Genomic DNA, 13,905 nt, shown 5'->3' on the forward strand with positions numbered 1-13,905 from the left:
ACAGTAAATCTTACAACCATATAGTTTTCAAATCCTCTTAGAAATTGGGGCTATCTTTGAGAGATTGGTGTAAACTTGGAAATTATAAACACTGATTTTTAATGTATAGTATAACATGGTCATGGATGGGTTACATGACGTTGCTTACCCTATTAATTTATACTATAGTAAGTTTGTAGTTTATGATTTGCAAATTGTAAGAACTAATTTTCATATTCTTTTAACCACCAACTAAAATGTAGTGTTGGTTTGAAATTTAGGTATACGGAAGTTCATAGTAAAATATAATGCATATACAATTTAATTTTTATAATACTGCACATTTTAATATAATATAACAATTATAGTTTTAGAATTCTAATATTTCAGATTAATATTTTCATTTGTTACAAAAAGTAATTGAATTATCTCTTTAACGTATCACGTAGTATTATTTCTACTTGTAATACGTACATACTGTTGAAATAGAAAAAAACAAGTTGAATGTTTGAAATAGTGTATTTTGATGATTTTTAGTTTAGGCTGATAAACTAAGTAATACTGCTGTTGCTCGTTTTGTCCAATACTCTGGAGATTCTGATCCACTATCGAGGTACATCATTATTATAAACGATTCTCTTCCTTCTCCACATCGTGAAGGATAATAATATATAGGGCATTGGTAGAAATCTAAAAATGTGTAAATATGTAAAGTTTATAATATGCATATAAATACATGAGTTTATAATGACTAAATACTTCTTGCTACTTTTGCGCTGTCTATGGGCTTAAAATGTATAACTGGTAAGTTGGAAATAAATTTTAATGGTACTGATTCACACAAGCATGATTTTTTAAAATTCCAATCAGCCCCTTCTAAATAAAGATCTCGTACGTAAACTCCTTCCTAGAATAGAATAATATAATTTAAAATATTTATTATTTATTATGTAAGATGCTTGTTTAATATTTTAATATTATCATACTATCTATGATTACTTTTGGAGGTAATGATTCCCTTTCTGGTAGTATAGGAATAAATTCCCAATATAGTAAATCTATTGCTATATTCGAACTTCGTGAATGAATCTAAATCATATTTTTAATTGCTGTCAATAATTGTTAAAATAATACTAATAGAAACAAAAAATATTTACCTGTAGTACAGCTGTCAAAAAAGTAATTGGGTAAGTATAAGCTCCCAACCAAAATAAAATCGGTGGGTGAGTTTTGTTTGCCCAAGTTTTAAAATGATTGATTCTTTCTATTAAATCTTGAGTCCATGGTCCCAGAGACATTAACGAAGGATATGCTAAATGGTTTTTTTTAATGTTTTCATTAAAAATTCGTAAATAATGTATTATGTGCAAGTGTCATCATTTAATATTACCTTTGAGCCATTGACCAGGAACTCTACCTTCATTTATAAACTGAAATATCTTTTCAAGATCAGACGACATAACTGCTAGCCCCTTGATGCCTTTTTTTAGGTTAACTAATGACGTTTTAATTTCGCTCAATAAACTATTATAACGTTGTACCTACAAAGACCAATTATTTTTTAAAATATATATTTTATAACTAAATTTAATTGACGTGTATCATGTGTAGAAAAATTAAATTTTATTTTAAGGACCTAATAGTTATGTTAAGAGGACGTCGTACCCACATTTGTTGTCTCCGTTTTAATAACGAATAACATAGCAAATATACAGAAGATTCTGTTTTACTCTGTTATTTGTTATATTGGATTAAATTGATACATTTAAAGGTAATAACGGACCCCACATAGGGTTTTTTGATGTTTTAATTTTGATGTTTTAATTTTGATGCAAGTAGTGAGCATTTTAATTTTGTTCAGTTTATTATAAATACGACATCCTCTGAGTTGAATTTAGTTTTTAATTATTTTGGAAGCAAGTAGAGATTTATTATCATTATGCAGAATACCTCTTGTAACAGTACAATATCCAAGGGGTTTCTTTTAATATTTTTTGCAGTAGTCGCATAATCTATCAATTCAGGTAGTTTTTTCAGAATTTTACTAGACAAATCTAAAACTTTGCTTTCTGAATTTTCTTCAGCCACTGTTGATGATTGTCCTTGTAAAATCATTAGAGCATCGCAAATTATACGATTTTCTCCCATCAATGAAGCCATTTCAGCATTAGAATGTTGTCCAAATATTTCGGGGCTATCCACGATTGGTAATGTGTCAATGTAATTTCTGTACATATGAAGATCTCCATCTCTTGGTATAAAATAAGTTGACAACGGAGATAACCTTAAAATCCATAGTAATATTTTTTAGTTTCTCTATTTCAAATAATGTATTTCATTTTTAGTTTTTTAAAAAATGCCTACTTCATAAACGTTATTTAGGATTCATATTTAAAATTCCCGTGGTAGTGTCACCATTTCTGAGAAATTTTTTTAAATTAATTCTAATAAATCAAATGGCATCTAATATTTTCAATCATGTACTTACTCTGAATATATTATCTTTACATATTATGGGAAATTTTTTTTCCCAACGAGTTTATAGTTAAGAGTGAGTATAATTTAGAAGTTTTCCACTGCCATAAAATGCATTTTATATTACGATTATTATTAAAAATATCAGTATCCGTTGATAAAAAACACAAAAACCAAAAAAATTATAATGTTAAAAAAAAATGACGAATACTTTATACCATAACAAAACAACATGTTGAACTGGTATATTCAATATTATTTTGAAATAAAAACTACAAATAAGTCCTGTGTTAAGAATTAACAAGCAAGCACTCGATCATATCACGCTATTTATAGAAAATTATAGGGTTTTAAAATAATTCATTAAAAATATTGTTCATTGCTAATAAATGTTTTTAATACGTTTAAATTAATAATAAGATACAAATATAATAAAAATAAATAAAATAATTAAATACATATTGCTATAGTTCTTCTAAATGATAATGTTTATTCATGGTACCTATTTTATTTGATAAATGATGTATTATGTTATAGACTGTTGCTCTTACTTGCACATGAATTATTAATAGGCTATAATTCATATAGAAACTATGTAATTTCATAGAGACCACTGAGGTTAGGCCAAAGTAATTAAAGAACATATTAAGTATCTATCGTTAAATCGTTAATAATACACCATATCTATGTATACAGTATACCTACACTGTTTTTAGTAACTAATATTACACTGATTACTTACGTATTCCTTGTAAGCAATAGTTGTATTTTTATAAAATATAACATTTATGCTACTTATATTGGTTATACCTAGAATAATATGATGAAATAATTTGTTATACTTGAAATGTGGCGTTGTAATTGCATCCTCATTAAAATATTGACCAATGTAGGTATCTAAGAGTCTTCTGTCCATGTTATCAGTAACGTGACCACCGTAACAAATTCCAGCAATCAAATATTTTAAAGCTTTCCAAGGAGTTTCTTCATATTCATCCAAATATATGGATAGCAAATTTTCTGATACCTATAAAATAAAATGGAAAATAAAGTTTAAACTATAATATTATTATATTACATAAATTAGATTCCTAAGCTTATAGAATATTTATAATATAACCCGATATAATATTATTTTTAAACTTTTTAGTCTATACTACCTAGCGGCTTTAAAATAAAAAAAAATAAAAATATTATTTACCTCAAAATCGGAATCATTAAAACTGTAAATCACGTTCCATCCAAGATTTTGAAATTTTTTTCTTTCAATTAATATTGAATGAAAAAAGCAAAGAGAAAATATTAATTTTTTGTATTTTTCTTGTGAACGGCATTTATCAAATTTGTCATCTGTTAAATTTTGATACAAACGTTTCATATTGGCTCTTAATCCCTGAGTACGTTTAATATACAATCATTACATTTACGGATATTTTTTTATTTTTTTAAATTACTTTTGGTGGTTCGGTTGTCATTTTTATAGCACTTTGTAATAGAGCGATAGGAAAATCAGGATTAGGATTTGAACTTAACCACAGCCTGAAATCCGGGTGAGCTTTACCATCTTGCATAACATCAACTATTTTATCTAGCTGTGGCATCCATGATAATGAAAGATGACAATTGGCGAGGAATATCCACTTTCCTGTTTGTTGACCTTGTTCAATTAATCTATCAAAATAAATAGATGTTATTAGTTATTACAAACTAAATTTGGTTTCTATGTGATATTACTGTGTTGCAACTAATGATTGACCTTGACCCAGAGATAGAGATTCATAATAGATGTTGTTACTTGTAGCCAAACCAACTAATGTGTTAGTTGGATCCACTCCAGGAGATAACAAAAATATTAATGGGGTTTTGCAACTAGAATCTTCTAGAGCACTTTTAACATCCATAACTGGTGGTTCTATAAACTTAGGACCCAGTTTATTGGAAATAAAATTTGTAATTGCAAATGATAATCTGTCTAATCGCAAAGATCTTACAAATAACATTTTTTGAAATGAATTGGTGTTCTCATTCCATTTACCTATTAGATACATTAATCGTTTTAACTGATATATTAGTAAACATTAGTTAAAGAAATATTCACCAATAAGATTTATTGATTCCGGATTTGATGACATATACCATTGTTTCCATTCTCGAGAGAATTGTTCAAATGATTTTTCTACTCCAAGAAACCCTGGCAATTTGTTTAATTCGGAAATATTATCCCAATTTGATGCTGACAACCAAGCTTTAAAATAAAATGAATATATAAATTTAATTTTAGGTTAGAATAATTATAACAGACATACATGAACAAGGGTTTTCTGCCTGTTCTACTTTATTAAGTACGATACCACCCTTTAAAAGAAACTCCATTTCATACGCAGGTATTAAGTCATCAGCCATTAACAAACTTATAATTATTTGAAATGAAAATAATAATTTGTGAACTTCGAACAATCCTCGACAAGTATTTTTATAAACTGCATATGTATGGTAAGCATTTAAATGATTTAATCTTTCGAAAAGTCTTTCATTTTTTTCACTCTTTCTTATTGAATTTTCAAATAGATTCATATAAGCATCCAATGAAAATTGATACATAGGATCGATTTGATTGAGTTCATTGAGAACAAAAAATAAAATTGATGCTCGTTTGGCACAAGTTCTATAACCCTACAAAATAAACAAATGCTGAAATTAATTTTATAAGTCAATACAATTTTAAATAATATGAGCAATTAGTTATTATAGTTATATTAGTTATTAATATATATATTTTTATTTAATTTAGTTAAAAATGTTTTTAATGTAAAACATTTAATCATACCTCTCGAGCAACATCAATATCGATTTGAGTTGAAAAAGAAATTTCTAGTTGCTCATTTACAGTTACTGATGTAACTTTTGAAGAAGCTAATGTTTGGAAAAGTTCATCATTTTCTAATAGTGATCCTTCAATCTCATTGAGGAGTCTAAGTAGTTCATCTTCCAGTGCGACCAGTGTTTTTTTACCTTTATCGATGTTAATTATCAAATTATCTTTAAGTATTTTCAACTCTGGTTTTTCCATTGTGATCACAACGTCCAAAAGTTGGTCTTCAAGTCCTTCTTCTTTAATTGCAAAATTAACTACTGTTGTTCGTGTAAAAATTTCAGGAGGATAATACGGGTTTCTTATTTTAGTTGTTATGAAAAATCTAAAATTGTCATTATATGGTAACTCCTTATCGCCCATTTTTATAAAAAGTTGATTTTCTAAAAAAATGAAATGTTAGTGAATTTATTATACTTTTAAAATATATAAAATCTTTAAATCTGGTACTTTGATAAAATATTAACCTTTTTCAATAAAAGATTTTGATAAAACTGGCATCACTGAAGGATCGAGATGTTCAGAAGTTATTTGCAATAGTGTTGGATTTCCGTTTTTTAATGCCATTTCCAAAATATTCATGAAATTTGGTAAACAAAAATCGATGATTTTTAATTCGTTTTCGGCTTCCATGTTTTTTATCCATTTCAAAGCTTGACATTGTGGATCTATAATCAATGGCCATCGCGAGCCACGGCTGATAATGATACCATTTTCTGTACTTGAGTCATCGTTGGGTAAACCATGAATATTCCAGTTTCTTATAGTAGCCGGATCAGATAAAAAATCTTTATTGTCATATGCTGGATTAGTTGGAATTTTCATATCTTTTACTGAATTTGTCCATAATTTAAAAAGTATATCTCTATACTTAAATAGAAATGGACCCAAATACGAAACGAACGCTATACTCAGTAGACAATCACCTGGTAAATAGTCAAAATATATATCTAATTGTTTTACAGATTCCGTCCATCGTATTTTTTCGTCGGATAGTCCTTCAATTAATGATGCTGCTCTATCAAGATTTCTTTTCAAAGTATCTGCCTATAAATTTATTTCCACTGATTAACATTTCAATTTTAGTTCAAAATTAATTTACCTTTTTGACCAATTGTTCCTTTTCTTCCATTTTTATATCAAAATCAATTTTTAATTTCAATAACAGTTTTTGAATCTGGGATAATTTTTGTTGTGCAGTAAGTAATTCAGCTTCCTTTTCATTAAGATCAGCCAAAGCTGCATCGGCAGATTCTTTTTTGGGAGCTACAATTCTTATAAACGAAAAAATATTGTAAGAAATATTCATTCGTATATCATATTTATACAATATTATATGTCGTACTTGTAAATTATAGCATATTTTTCTATTGCGATGACCCACTGAGCAAGTGATTTTGCAGCTACTGATTGAGCTCCTACTTTATCAGGTTCAAACTCTGGATTTGATGTAAACGCATTTATTTTTTTTAAAACTTTTTGTGACACATGATCTTTGTCAAAATCTTTTAGCTAAAAGTTTCATTTTGTATTATCTAAATTTAATTTACTTATTTTAATATTAAATTAACCTGGTTTAGGAAATTTGGATCTCCTAATTGTCTTTTTGCTTCGTTCCAACTAGGTTCAGATTCTTTTAATATCATCACAGCTTCCAAAACTAATTTAACTCTATGTGGAGGTTTTGAAAAAGATTTTACTTCAGCAAGATCTTTTTTATTGAGTGCATTTAAAGCCTAAATAGGTAATATATAATAGGTACATATTAATAGTCTATAATAATAATAGACGACGATTACTATAATTGTATGTTATTATTTATATTAATATTCACCTCCATAGCTTCTTCTAGTGCAGGTAATGCTGTTTCTAAATCAATCATAGCCAATCTATACAACTCTTGACACACAATTTCTTCTTCTTTGATTTTAATGCTTTTGGCGTCAACTTCAATTTTTTGTTGGTCAGCTATTGATGTTTGCTTTAAAATAACTTCTAGAAATTGATCACATTCCACGGTATACGCCTGAACAATTTTAGTAGCTTTTTCTAAATCTACTGTCATTCCAGCTACTTTTTCACTGGTGTCGTCTATTTTGAACAAGCCATTTCTTAATTTATTCGCCTTACTTGCAAGCTCAATTCGTTTCTCACGTAATGTTCTGTTTAAAACAACCATATCGATAATTATATAGAATAGGTTAAGACTTTTTTTTGCATACTCTTTATATCCAGTTACTAATTCCAAATAATTTGTAGGTGTAACATAATTGTATCGCTTTAATTCTAAAATCATCAGCCTAGAATATTCTCCTACTGAATGGTGAATAACAGCAAATAAATTTGCTATGCATAATTTTAACTCACTCTATGAAATAAAAATACATAGTAAATAAATTATCAAGCTAGTATTTGGTCCGGTGTATAAATTACCTCTGATAAAGAAACTGTATCTACATCAAATACCTGGAAAATAAATTTATATTAAAGATCTTAATAACTGAACAAATAAACAAAAGGTAATTTTATAAGCAGAAAATATTATGTATAATCGGTAATTTGTAATTGTCAACATAGTTATTTTTGTTAACTTATGTAAATTTATGCAAACATTTTCGGAGTCCTAACTTAAGGCCTCTAACTTTAAAGGCGTGGCTACTGGATAAAATTATACCCCCCCCCCCCCCCCCCCACAAGACAAAACCTAAATACGCCTCTGAATGGCTTAAAATAGTCTAAATATCTTAAAAATGTCATCGGGCATTATAAAATATAATTTGAGTAAAAGTATAATGTTCAAATTTCTAAAACTAATATTTTTCGAGTACAACAAAATAAGAAAATCGTTTAAGGTTATTTTTTAATATTGTGGCATGAATAATTTACTACGTAATTTGTTTTTTATTTCAGAGCTTTTAAATCCAATATAAAAATGTTATTAAACATAAATCGCAAATTTAAAAATATATCTATTAATATTATAACAAAAAGACCCAAAATAGTTTTAAGTTGAGATTATGTTTAGAAAATGTTAATATAAGTATTTCATACATGTCCTTACATTAATTGTTGAACATCAATAAAAATAAAATAAAATTGGTTTTCGTACAAATTCCCGCTAAATATATTTTTATAAGTATGTATCAGTAATTTTTACTTTTGATTTCTGAAAATATATTTTAATTGATTTTAAGCATAATTTTATATTTTAAAATGTGTTTAATTTTTTTTATTTTTTGTGAATATTATTGAGAATAATATGTTTGATATTTTGCATTATGGTTTGAGAATGTGACTGACAGTTTTTTAATAGTTAATTATACACAATTTAGAATGAATATCGAAAATGCAAATGTCTAATTATTTTTGGATAAGCAGTTTTAGTACATCACAATTGTTTTTGTGTTAAAAATGAGTTAACATTTAAATATTTAGTTAAAATGTAATCCATTATTTTACGGTGACCTACTTTGTGATAAAGTGCATTTAAAATCTACTATAGGTACAGTATAGTTAAACATGTAATTACTATGTCTATTATTTTTAAATCCAAATTTTAGAAATTAAAATTTGAACAAAAGAAAATACAAATTCAAAAAATTGTGTTGTTGCAAATTGAGATACATATTTAAATCAACAAATTAAATTATGAAATTTTAACAGTTAGGTATAACAGTGATTTTCTTTATGTATTAATGGAATAGTTAATTTAAAATATGAATAATATAGCATAATCATATCTAACATTTAGAAATCTATATGCGATAAAAATAAATAAAATATTGTGTTTATATTATTTAAAAATACCGTGTCAATTAATTAATACCTAACTAAATGGTTTGAATTCTTTTTACTTGTGTGTATTTATACATTCCATAGGTAATTTTAATTCGTAACATTTTTAGATTTTTGGGATTTATTTTTAATAGATTTTTTAAACTACTTTAAACTGATATTATATTCATCAATGTTTATTGTATTATATGTAACTATTTTGTATATTTTATGGTTTTTCTTGTCAAGTTTATTATTTTAAAGATAACATTAGTTTACTACCATATTAATGTAATTCACTTTAGTTCATTAAGGTGTCTATCTAATAGTGACATATAGGTATCTATTTTAATTGTATAATGAAAACCATTATAGATTTAGCATTATGAATAACTTGTATGGATAGTTGATATAGTAAAATACTAAAATATAAAATCATAATCTATTAATAAAATTGTAATTTTGTTAGTTTTTACTACAAAATATTTTCCATTCATTATCAATATCTATGAAAGGTATTATTTTGTGTATTTAATTTTTTAATCTTACTCTTGGTGCACCAGTTATAGTTTCCAATACTTCTATTGTAGCAAGAGAGCTAAATGCCACCTCTAGTAAAGCTTCCTTAGGCCAATCCAAAAACCAATCAATTGTCGTACAATTTATCAATGAAGGATATTGACGTAACCGCGTTCTAATTTTGAGAAAAAAAAAACAACACCAGTAAAATTATTTAATTATAAACTATAATATGTATAATATATATTTAACTTATTTTTACAAATATTTTTAATTTGTTTTGTAATATCTACCGATACGTATATCAATTATATGGTTGGTCACTGTTTATGGCCTAATATTAAAAATTCAGATAATTTCATAAATAAAAAAGTGTATACATTATACGGTATAGTAAATACGCACATTGAAGTTTGTGGACAGTTTGTACCTACTTATATAATTAAGTATAAGAGATTAAGTTAAATTAGTGAATTACAATTAATTGTTAAATGACATTTATAAAACAATGAACAAGTATGATATTTAAATTTAATATAGCAACAACATATTAAGATTTAGTATCAATTTATTTATTTATATTACACGTATATCATATTGAAGTATAATTAAGTAAATTAGAGAGTTATAAACCATGTTATACCAATCCCCAGTACGTGTAATTATCAAAAATTTCGGACATGCGTCATATAAATTACTTCGTAGCTTTTTTTTGGTTTTAACTTAGTCTAACTTATAGAAGTCCTTTTCACTTTAATAGTAGGTACTAAGTAGTAATTTGATGGTTAGCCAAAAACTGAAATGAATTCCAGCAGAAAGCAGAGAATAATATCACTGATATCACATTTGGAAAATAATATTTTATTTTATTTTAGATAAAGTGACTACGTTTTGTCATCTATATTTTTACCCTACCGTACAAAAAGTTTACATTTTCTATATACAACAAAAAACAGTGCAAAGTTACTGTGCACGCGTTTATATATAGGTACTTAATATATTAATTTCATTGTTTTTTTTAGAAAATATTTTTAATAAATCAATAAGTAAATGAAACTTACCGAAATTTGATTCCAATCGGACTTAGACATAGAATAATATGTAGATTACTTCTGACGCGATCTAAGAAAAACGAATACATATCATCTGTTGTTTCTGGAACACCTTCTTTTTTAGCAGCGGGTGATAATTGTTCTTTAATCTAAAAATGTCAATACAAAATTGCACCGTATTTTAACATTAATTAGGTATTCTAACCTCATCAAACTCGTCTTCCTTGTACAGTTGTGGTACTTCACCAGTGCTTAGTATGTTATTTATTGTCTCCAAAAACATTTCATTTACAATTTGCGTGTCATTGAATAAAAACGACGTTGGTTGATCCCTCACTCCTGTCTGATAGTACAGGCGTTTCAAGTCTTCTTTGAAATCTCCTATCCCATATGATTTATTCAATTCAATTGTAAACATATTGTATTCGCATAGCCAGTTCGCAACTTTTGAAAGTGAGGTCCGTCCGGATCCACCTTTCAGAAAAATTATAGAGCATTCATTATATTATTAAAGCAGAACAATAATGACGACTTGTAAACACTATACCAATGCCAACCAGCATTATATAGCCTCTTGGTTGGGATATAACTCTGACGATGCGACATATATGGTCGATGGCGTCCCTAAATAATACGAGATTCATTGGTATAACTCTAAAGCTCAAATTGTATTCTTTTATGCTATCATCGATAAATTCACGTAGATATTTTTCGTCGGTAACTTCTTCGTACTGTGAATTCTTGTTCAAAAAATGACAGAATATTAGACCTTGTTCTGAAGAGCATAGACTTCGGTAAGTCATATCATAATGTTTCCCTAGTTGAATATTGATTTGATCCATGAACCATTCTCGATCCCTGTAACGTGGTAATCAGAATTAATACAATATTATTAAATATACATTATTATACATTTTATCACAGGTAACTTGAATAATTTACTTTTCATCGATTAATTTGTCATTAAATACGCGGAACACTTCATTACACCAAAGCCGCAACATTGAATTGTCAGTTGTCTGGTAGTCGGTATTACTGCGCAACAGGCCTTGAAATACCTACAATTTAAACTAACCCTCAGAAGATAGAATTGTACACAAAATTGTGGATAAAATATAATTTATCATATACAGTTTAATCAGGCAAGACTAAATCTTCAGCATATTTAAAATCAAGATTATAAGCATATATTAGTATATTAGTATATTTATTATACGATGAATGACGCACTTTAGATATATCTCTCAAATTGAATAAATAGTGCATTTTTGCTGGTGTTGGGAGCAAATTAGCTACTACACTTTTGTAAAGATTAATTGTCATATTGGTTAATCCGTTTCCTGCAACGAGTAAGAAAAGTGTCAACACAATGTAACATATCAGTGTAACATATCTTAATATCCAGATCATACTCAAGTTCCGTATATGTTCCACAAATGATTTTAGATGTTGGTTTAACATTGATACATAAATGTTAGATATTTGCGCTTCTTCGGGAAACGTTAAGTTTATCATGCTAAAGGAACTCAACAGTCTGTTACTTATGGTGCTCCTTCCACTTCCAGGTGGTCCCATGGCACCGATCAACAGCATATTCTTCACGTACTTCAGTAATCTAGTCTGTCGGTCAAACCAAAACTCGTAGTCTATCCACTGTCGAATCAGTTCTAGTGGAGCCTGAGCACCGTAAATTTCTTTTTCAGGCATATTCATGTCATCCAAAAATGTCACCAACGTTTTATCTGCATATATAAAAATTAATAAACAAAATTCCGTTAAAAATTGTATGTAGTTTTTAATATATGTTGTATGCATGTACAGTTATTATTAAAAACAATTATAGGTATAACATTATAATAATATATATTAAATTAAATTTTTTAAATATATTTTGTATTGAAGTTTGCATGTCTTATATCTAAAAAAGGATCGTTAAATAAATAAGTTCAGAAAGCTCACATTGCGAGCTTGCTAAATTACCTGTTTTTAAACATATTTTAATACAATGCAATACATTATAATTCCACCTATACAGTAACTACAGACGATAAATAAATAAAACCTACCTACAACCTACCTACTGGTAACAAGCGAATATACGGACGATAATAATATAATATGTTTAGAAACCTAAAATTTAGTCAATCGAATAGAGTAAAAATAATAAAAATAAGTAAAAAATATAAAAATAATAATAAAAAAAGTGGGTAAGTGGATGTCACTCTGCTGTACAGTAGGTTACAAGTGGGTCACTGTAATGGATGGTGTTAAATTTGAATTTAATGATATAATATCAATGTATAAGAAAAACGATTCTGAGCGAAAACGGTCAGTGAGCCTATGATATTACTAAGTAAATAATTGATGATATTAAGGTGAATAAAATAATTTATATATTGACCTATTTACGTGGAATTTTGTTTTAAATTTTCAATCCTTAACTATAAAAGTTGAACATTTTATAATTTTTTAACTACAAAATAGTTATAAAATTTTAAATGTGATAAATTTTGTCAAAATTTGAACTTTAAATACTTAAAAAAAAATTTGCTTATATAATTTTAATGTTCACCAAATGTTATTGTAACAATGTATCAGGAGCCTTGCATTCAATTTTCACGTTTTTTGACTACCCTACATATAAATGTTTATTGATATTTATAGAAAAAAAAATTTAAAACTGACAATATCCGTAAACAGCTCAAAAAGAGTCAAATTATTTTCAAAATTGTATAGTATATAAAAAATGTTAATATAAAAATTCAGTGAAATTTTTAAGTATCTATAGTCGTTTGTTTTTTAATTACAATAAAACAAGAAAATCGTTACATGAGAAATCGAATGAACAAAAATATGAATTTCAAACGTCCATAAAAATTTAATTTGACTTACTTGTCGACATTTTTTTTTTTGATAAGGGTAGACAAACTTATGGAGAATCTTGTATTACATTTTCAAATCTTAGATTGAAAAAGAAAAATTTTAATGAATTTCTAACACAAAATAATTTGCAAATTTGTCGTAATTTTTACGTATTTTGTCAATATTTGAACTTTAAATGCTTATAAATAAAATTGAGACTATCGATTTTTAATTTTTTTCACCTGCCTTCGAAGCAATATACTGGGAGCCTTCTATTAAATTTTCAAGCTTTTTTAACAAACAAAAAAAATTTTATTGATATTAATAGAAAAAAAAACTAAAAAAAATGGAAACTGAAATTCTCCATAAAAA

General features: G+C 26.9%; 1 protein-coding gene across 1 annotated transcript in view; it reads right to left on the bottom strand.

Moving 5' to 3' along the window:
* Positions 1-517: 517 nt before the first annotated feature.
* The window catches only part of LOC132953602 (dynein axonemal heavy chain 2), a 34,114-nt gene continuing 20,726 nt past the window's right edge, over positions 518-13,905 (bottom strand). The window contains exons 35-60 of the mRNA XM_061025982.1: positions 12,084-12,413; positions 11,902-12,011; positions 11,614-11,729; positions 11,219-11,529; positions 10,877-11,145; positions 10,681-10,820; positions 9,650-9,794; positions 7,549-7,694; positions 7,161-7,488; positions 6,898-7,062; positions 6,672-6,838; positions 6,429-6,600; positions 5,794-6,373; positions 5,282-5,709; positions 4,761-5,127; positions 4,553-4,699; positions 4,189-4,489; positions 3,909-4,125; positions 3,656-3,847; positions 3,297-3,481; positions 1,930-2,263; positions 1,370-1,520; positions 1,137-1,291; positions 979-1,068; positions 739-886; positions 518-669 (exon numbers count right to left, since the gene is read on the bottom strand). Coding sequence (XP_060881965.1) covers positions 518-669; positions 739-886; positions 979-1,068; positions 1,137-1,291; positions 1,370-1,520; positions 1,930-2,263; positions 3,297-3,481; positions 3,656-3,847; positions 3,909-4,125; positions 4,189-4,489; positions 4,553-4,699; positions 4,761-5,127; positions 5,282-5,709; positions 5,794-6,373; positions 6,429-6,600; positions 6,672-6,838; positions 6,898-7,062; positions 7,161-7,488; positions 7,549-7,694; positions 9,650-9,794; positions 10,681-10,820; positions 10,877-11,145; positions 11,219-11,529; positions 11,614-11,729; positions 11,902-12,011; positions 12,084-12,413 — 5,846 coding nt within the window. The remainder of the gene's footprint in view (positions 670-738; positions 887-978; positions 1,069-1,136; positions 1,292-1,369; positions 1,521-1,929; positions 2,264-3,296; positions 3,482-3,655; positions 3,848-3,908; positions 4,126-4,188; positions 4,490-4,552; positions 4,700-4,760; positions 5,128-5,281; positions 5,710-5,793; positions 6,374-6,428; positions 6,601-6,671; positions 6,839-6,897; positions 7,063-7,160; positions 7,489-7,548; positions 7,695-9,649; positions 9,795-10,680; positions 10,821-10,876; positions 11,146-11,218; positions 11,530-11,613; positions 11,730-11,901; positions 12,012-12,083; positions 12,414-13,905) is intronic.

This window comes from Metopolophium dirhodum, chromosome 1, assembly GCF_019925205.1.
Source record: "Metopolophium dirhodum isolate CAU chromosome 1, ASM1992520v1, whole genome shotgun sequence".
In the NCBI taxonomy this organism is placed as follows: domain Eukaryota; kingdom Metazoa; phylum Arthropoda; class Insecta; order Hemiptera; family Aphididae; genus Metopolophium; species Metopolophium dirhodum.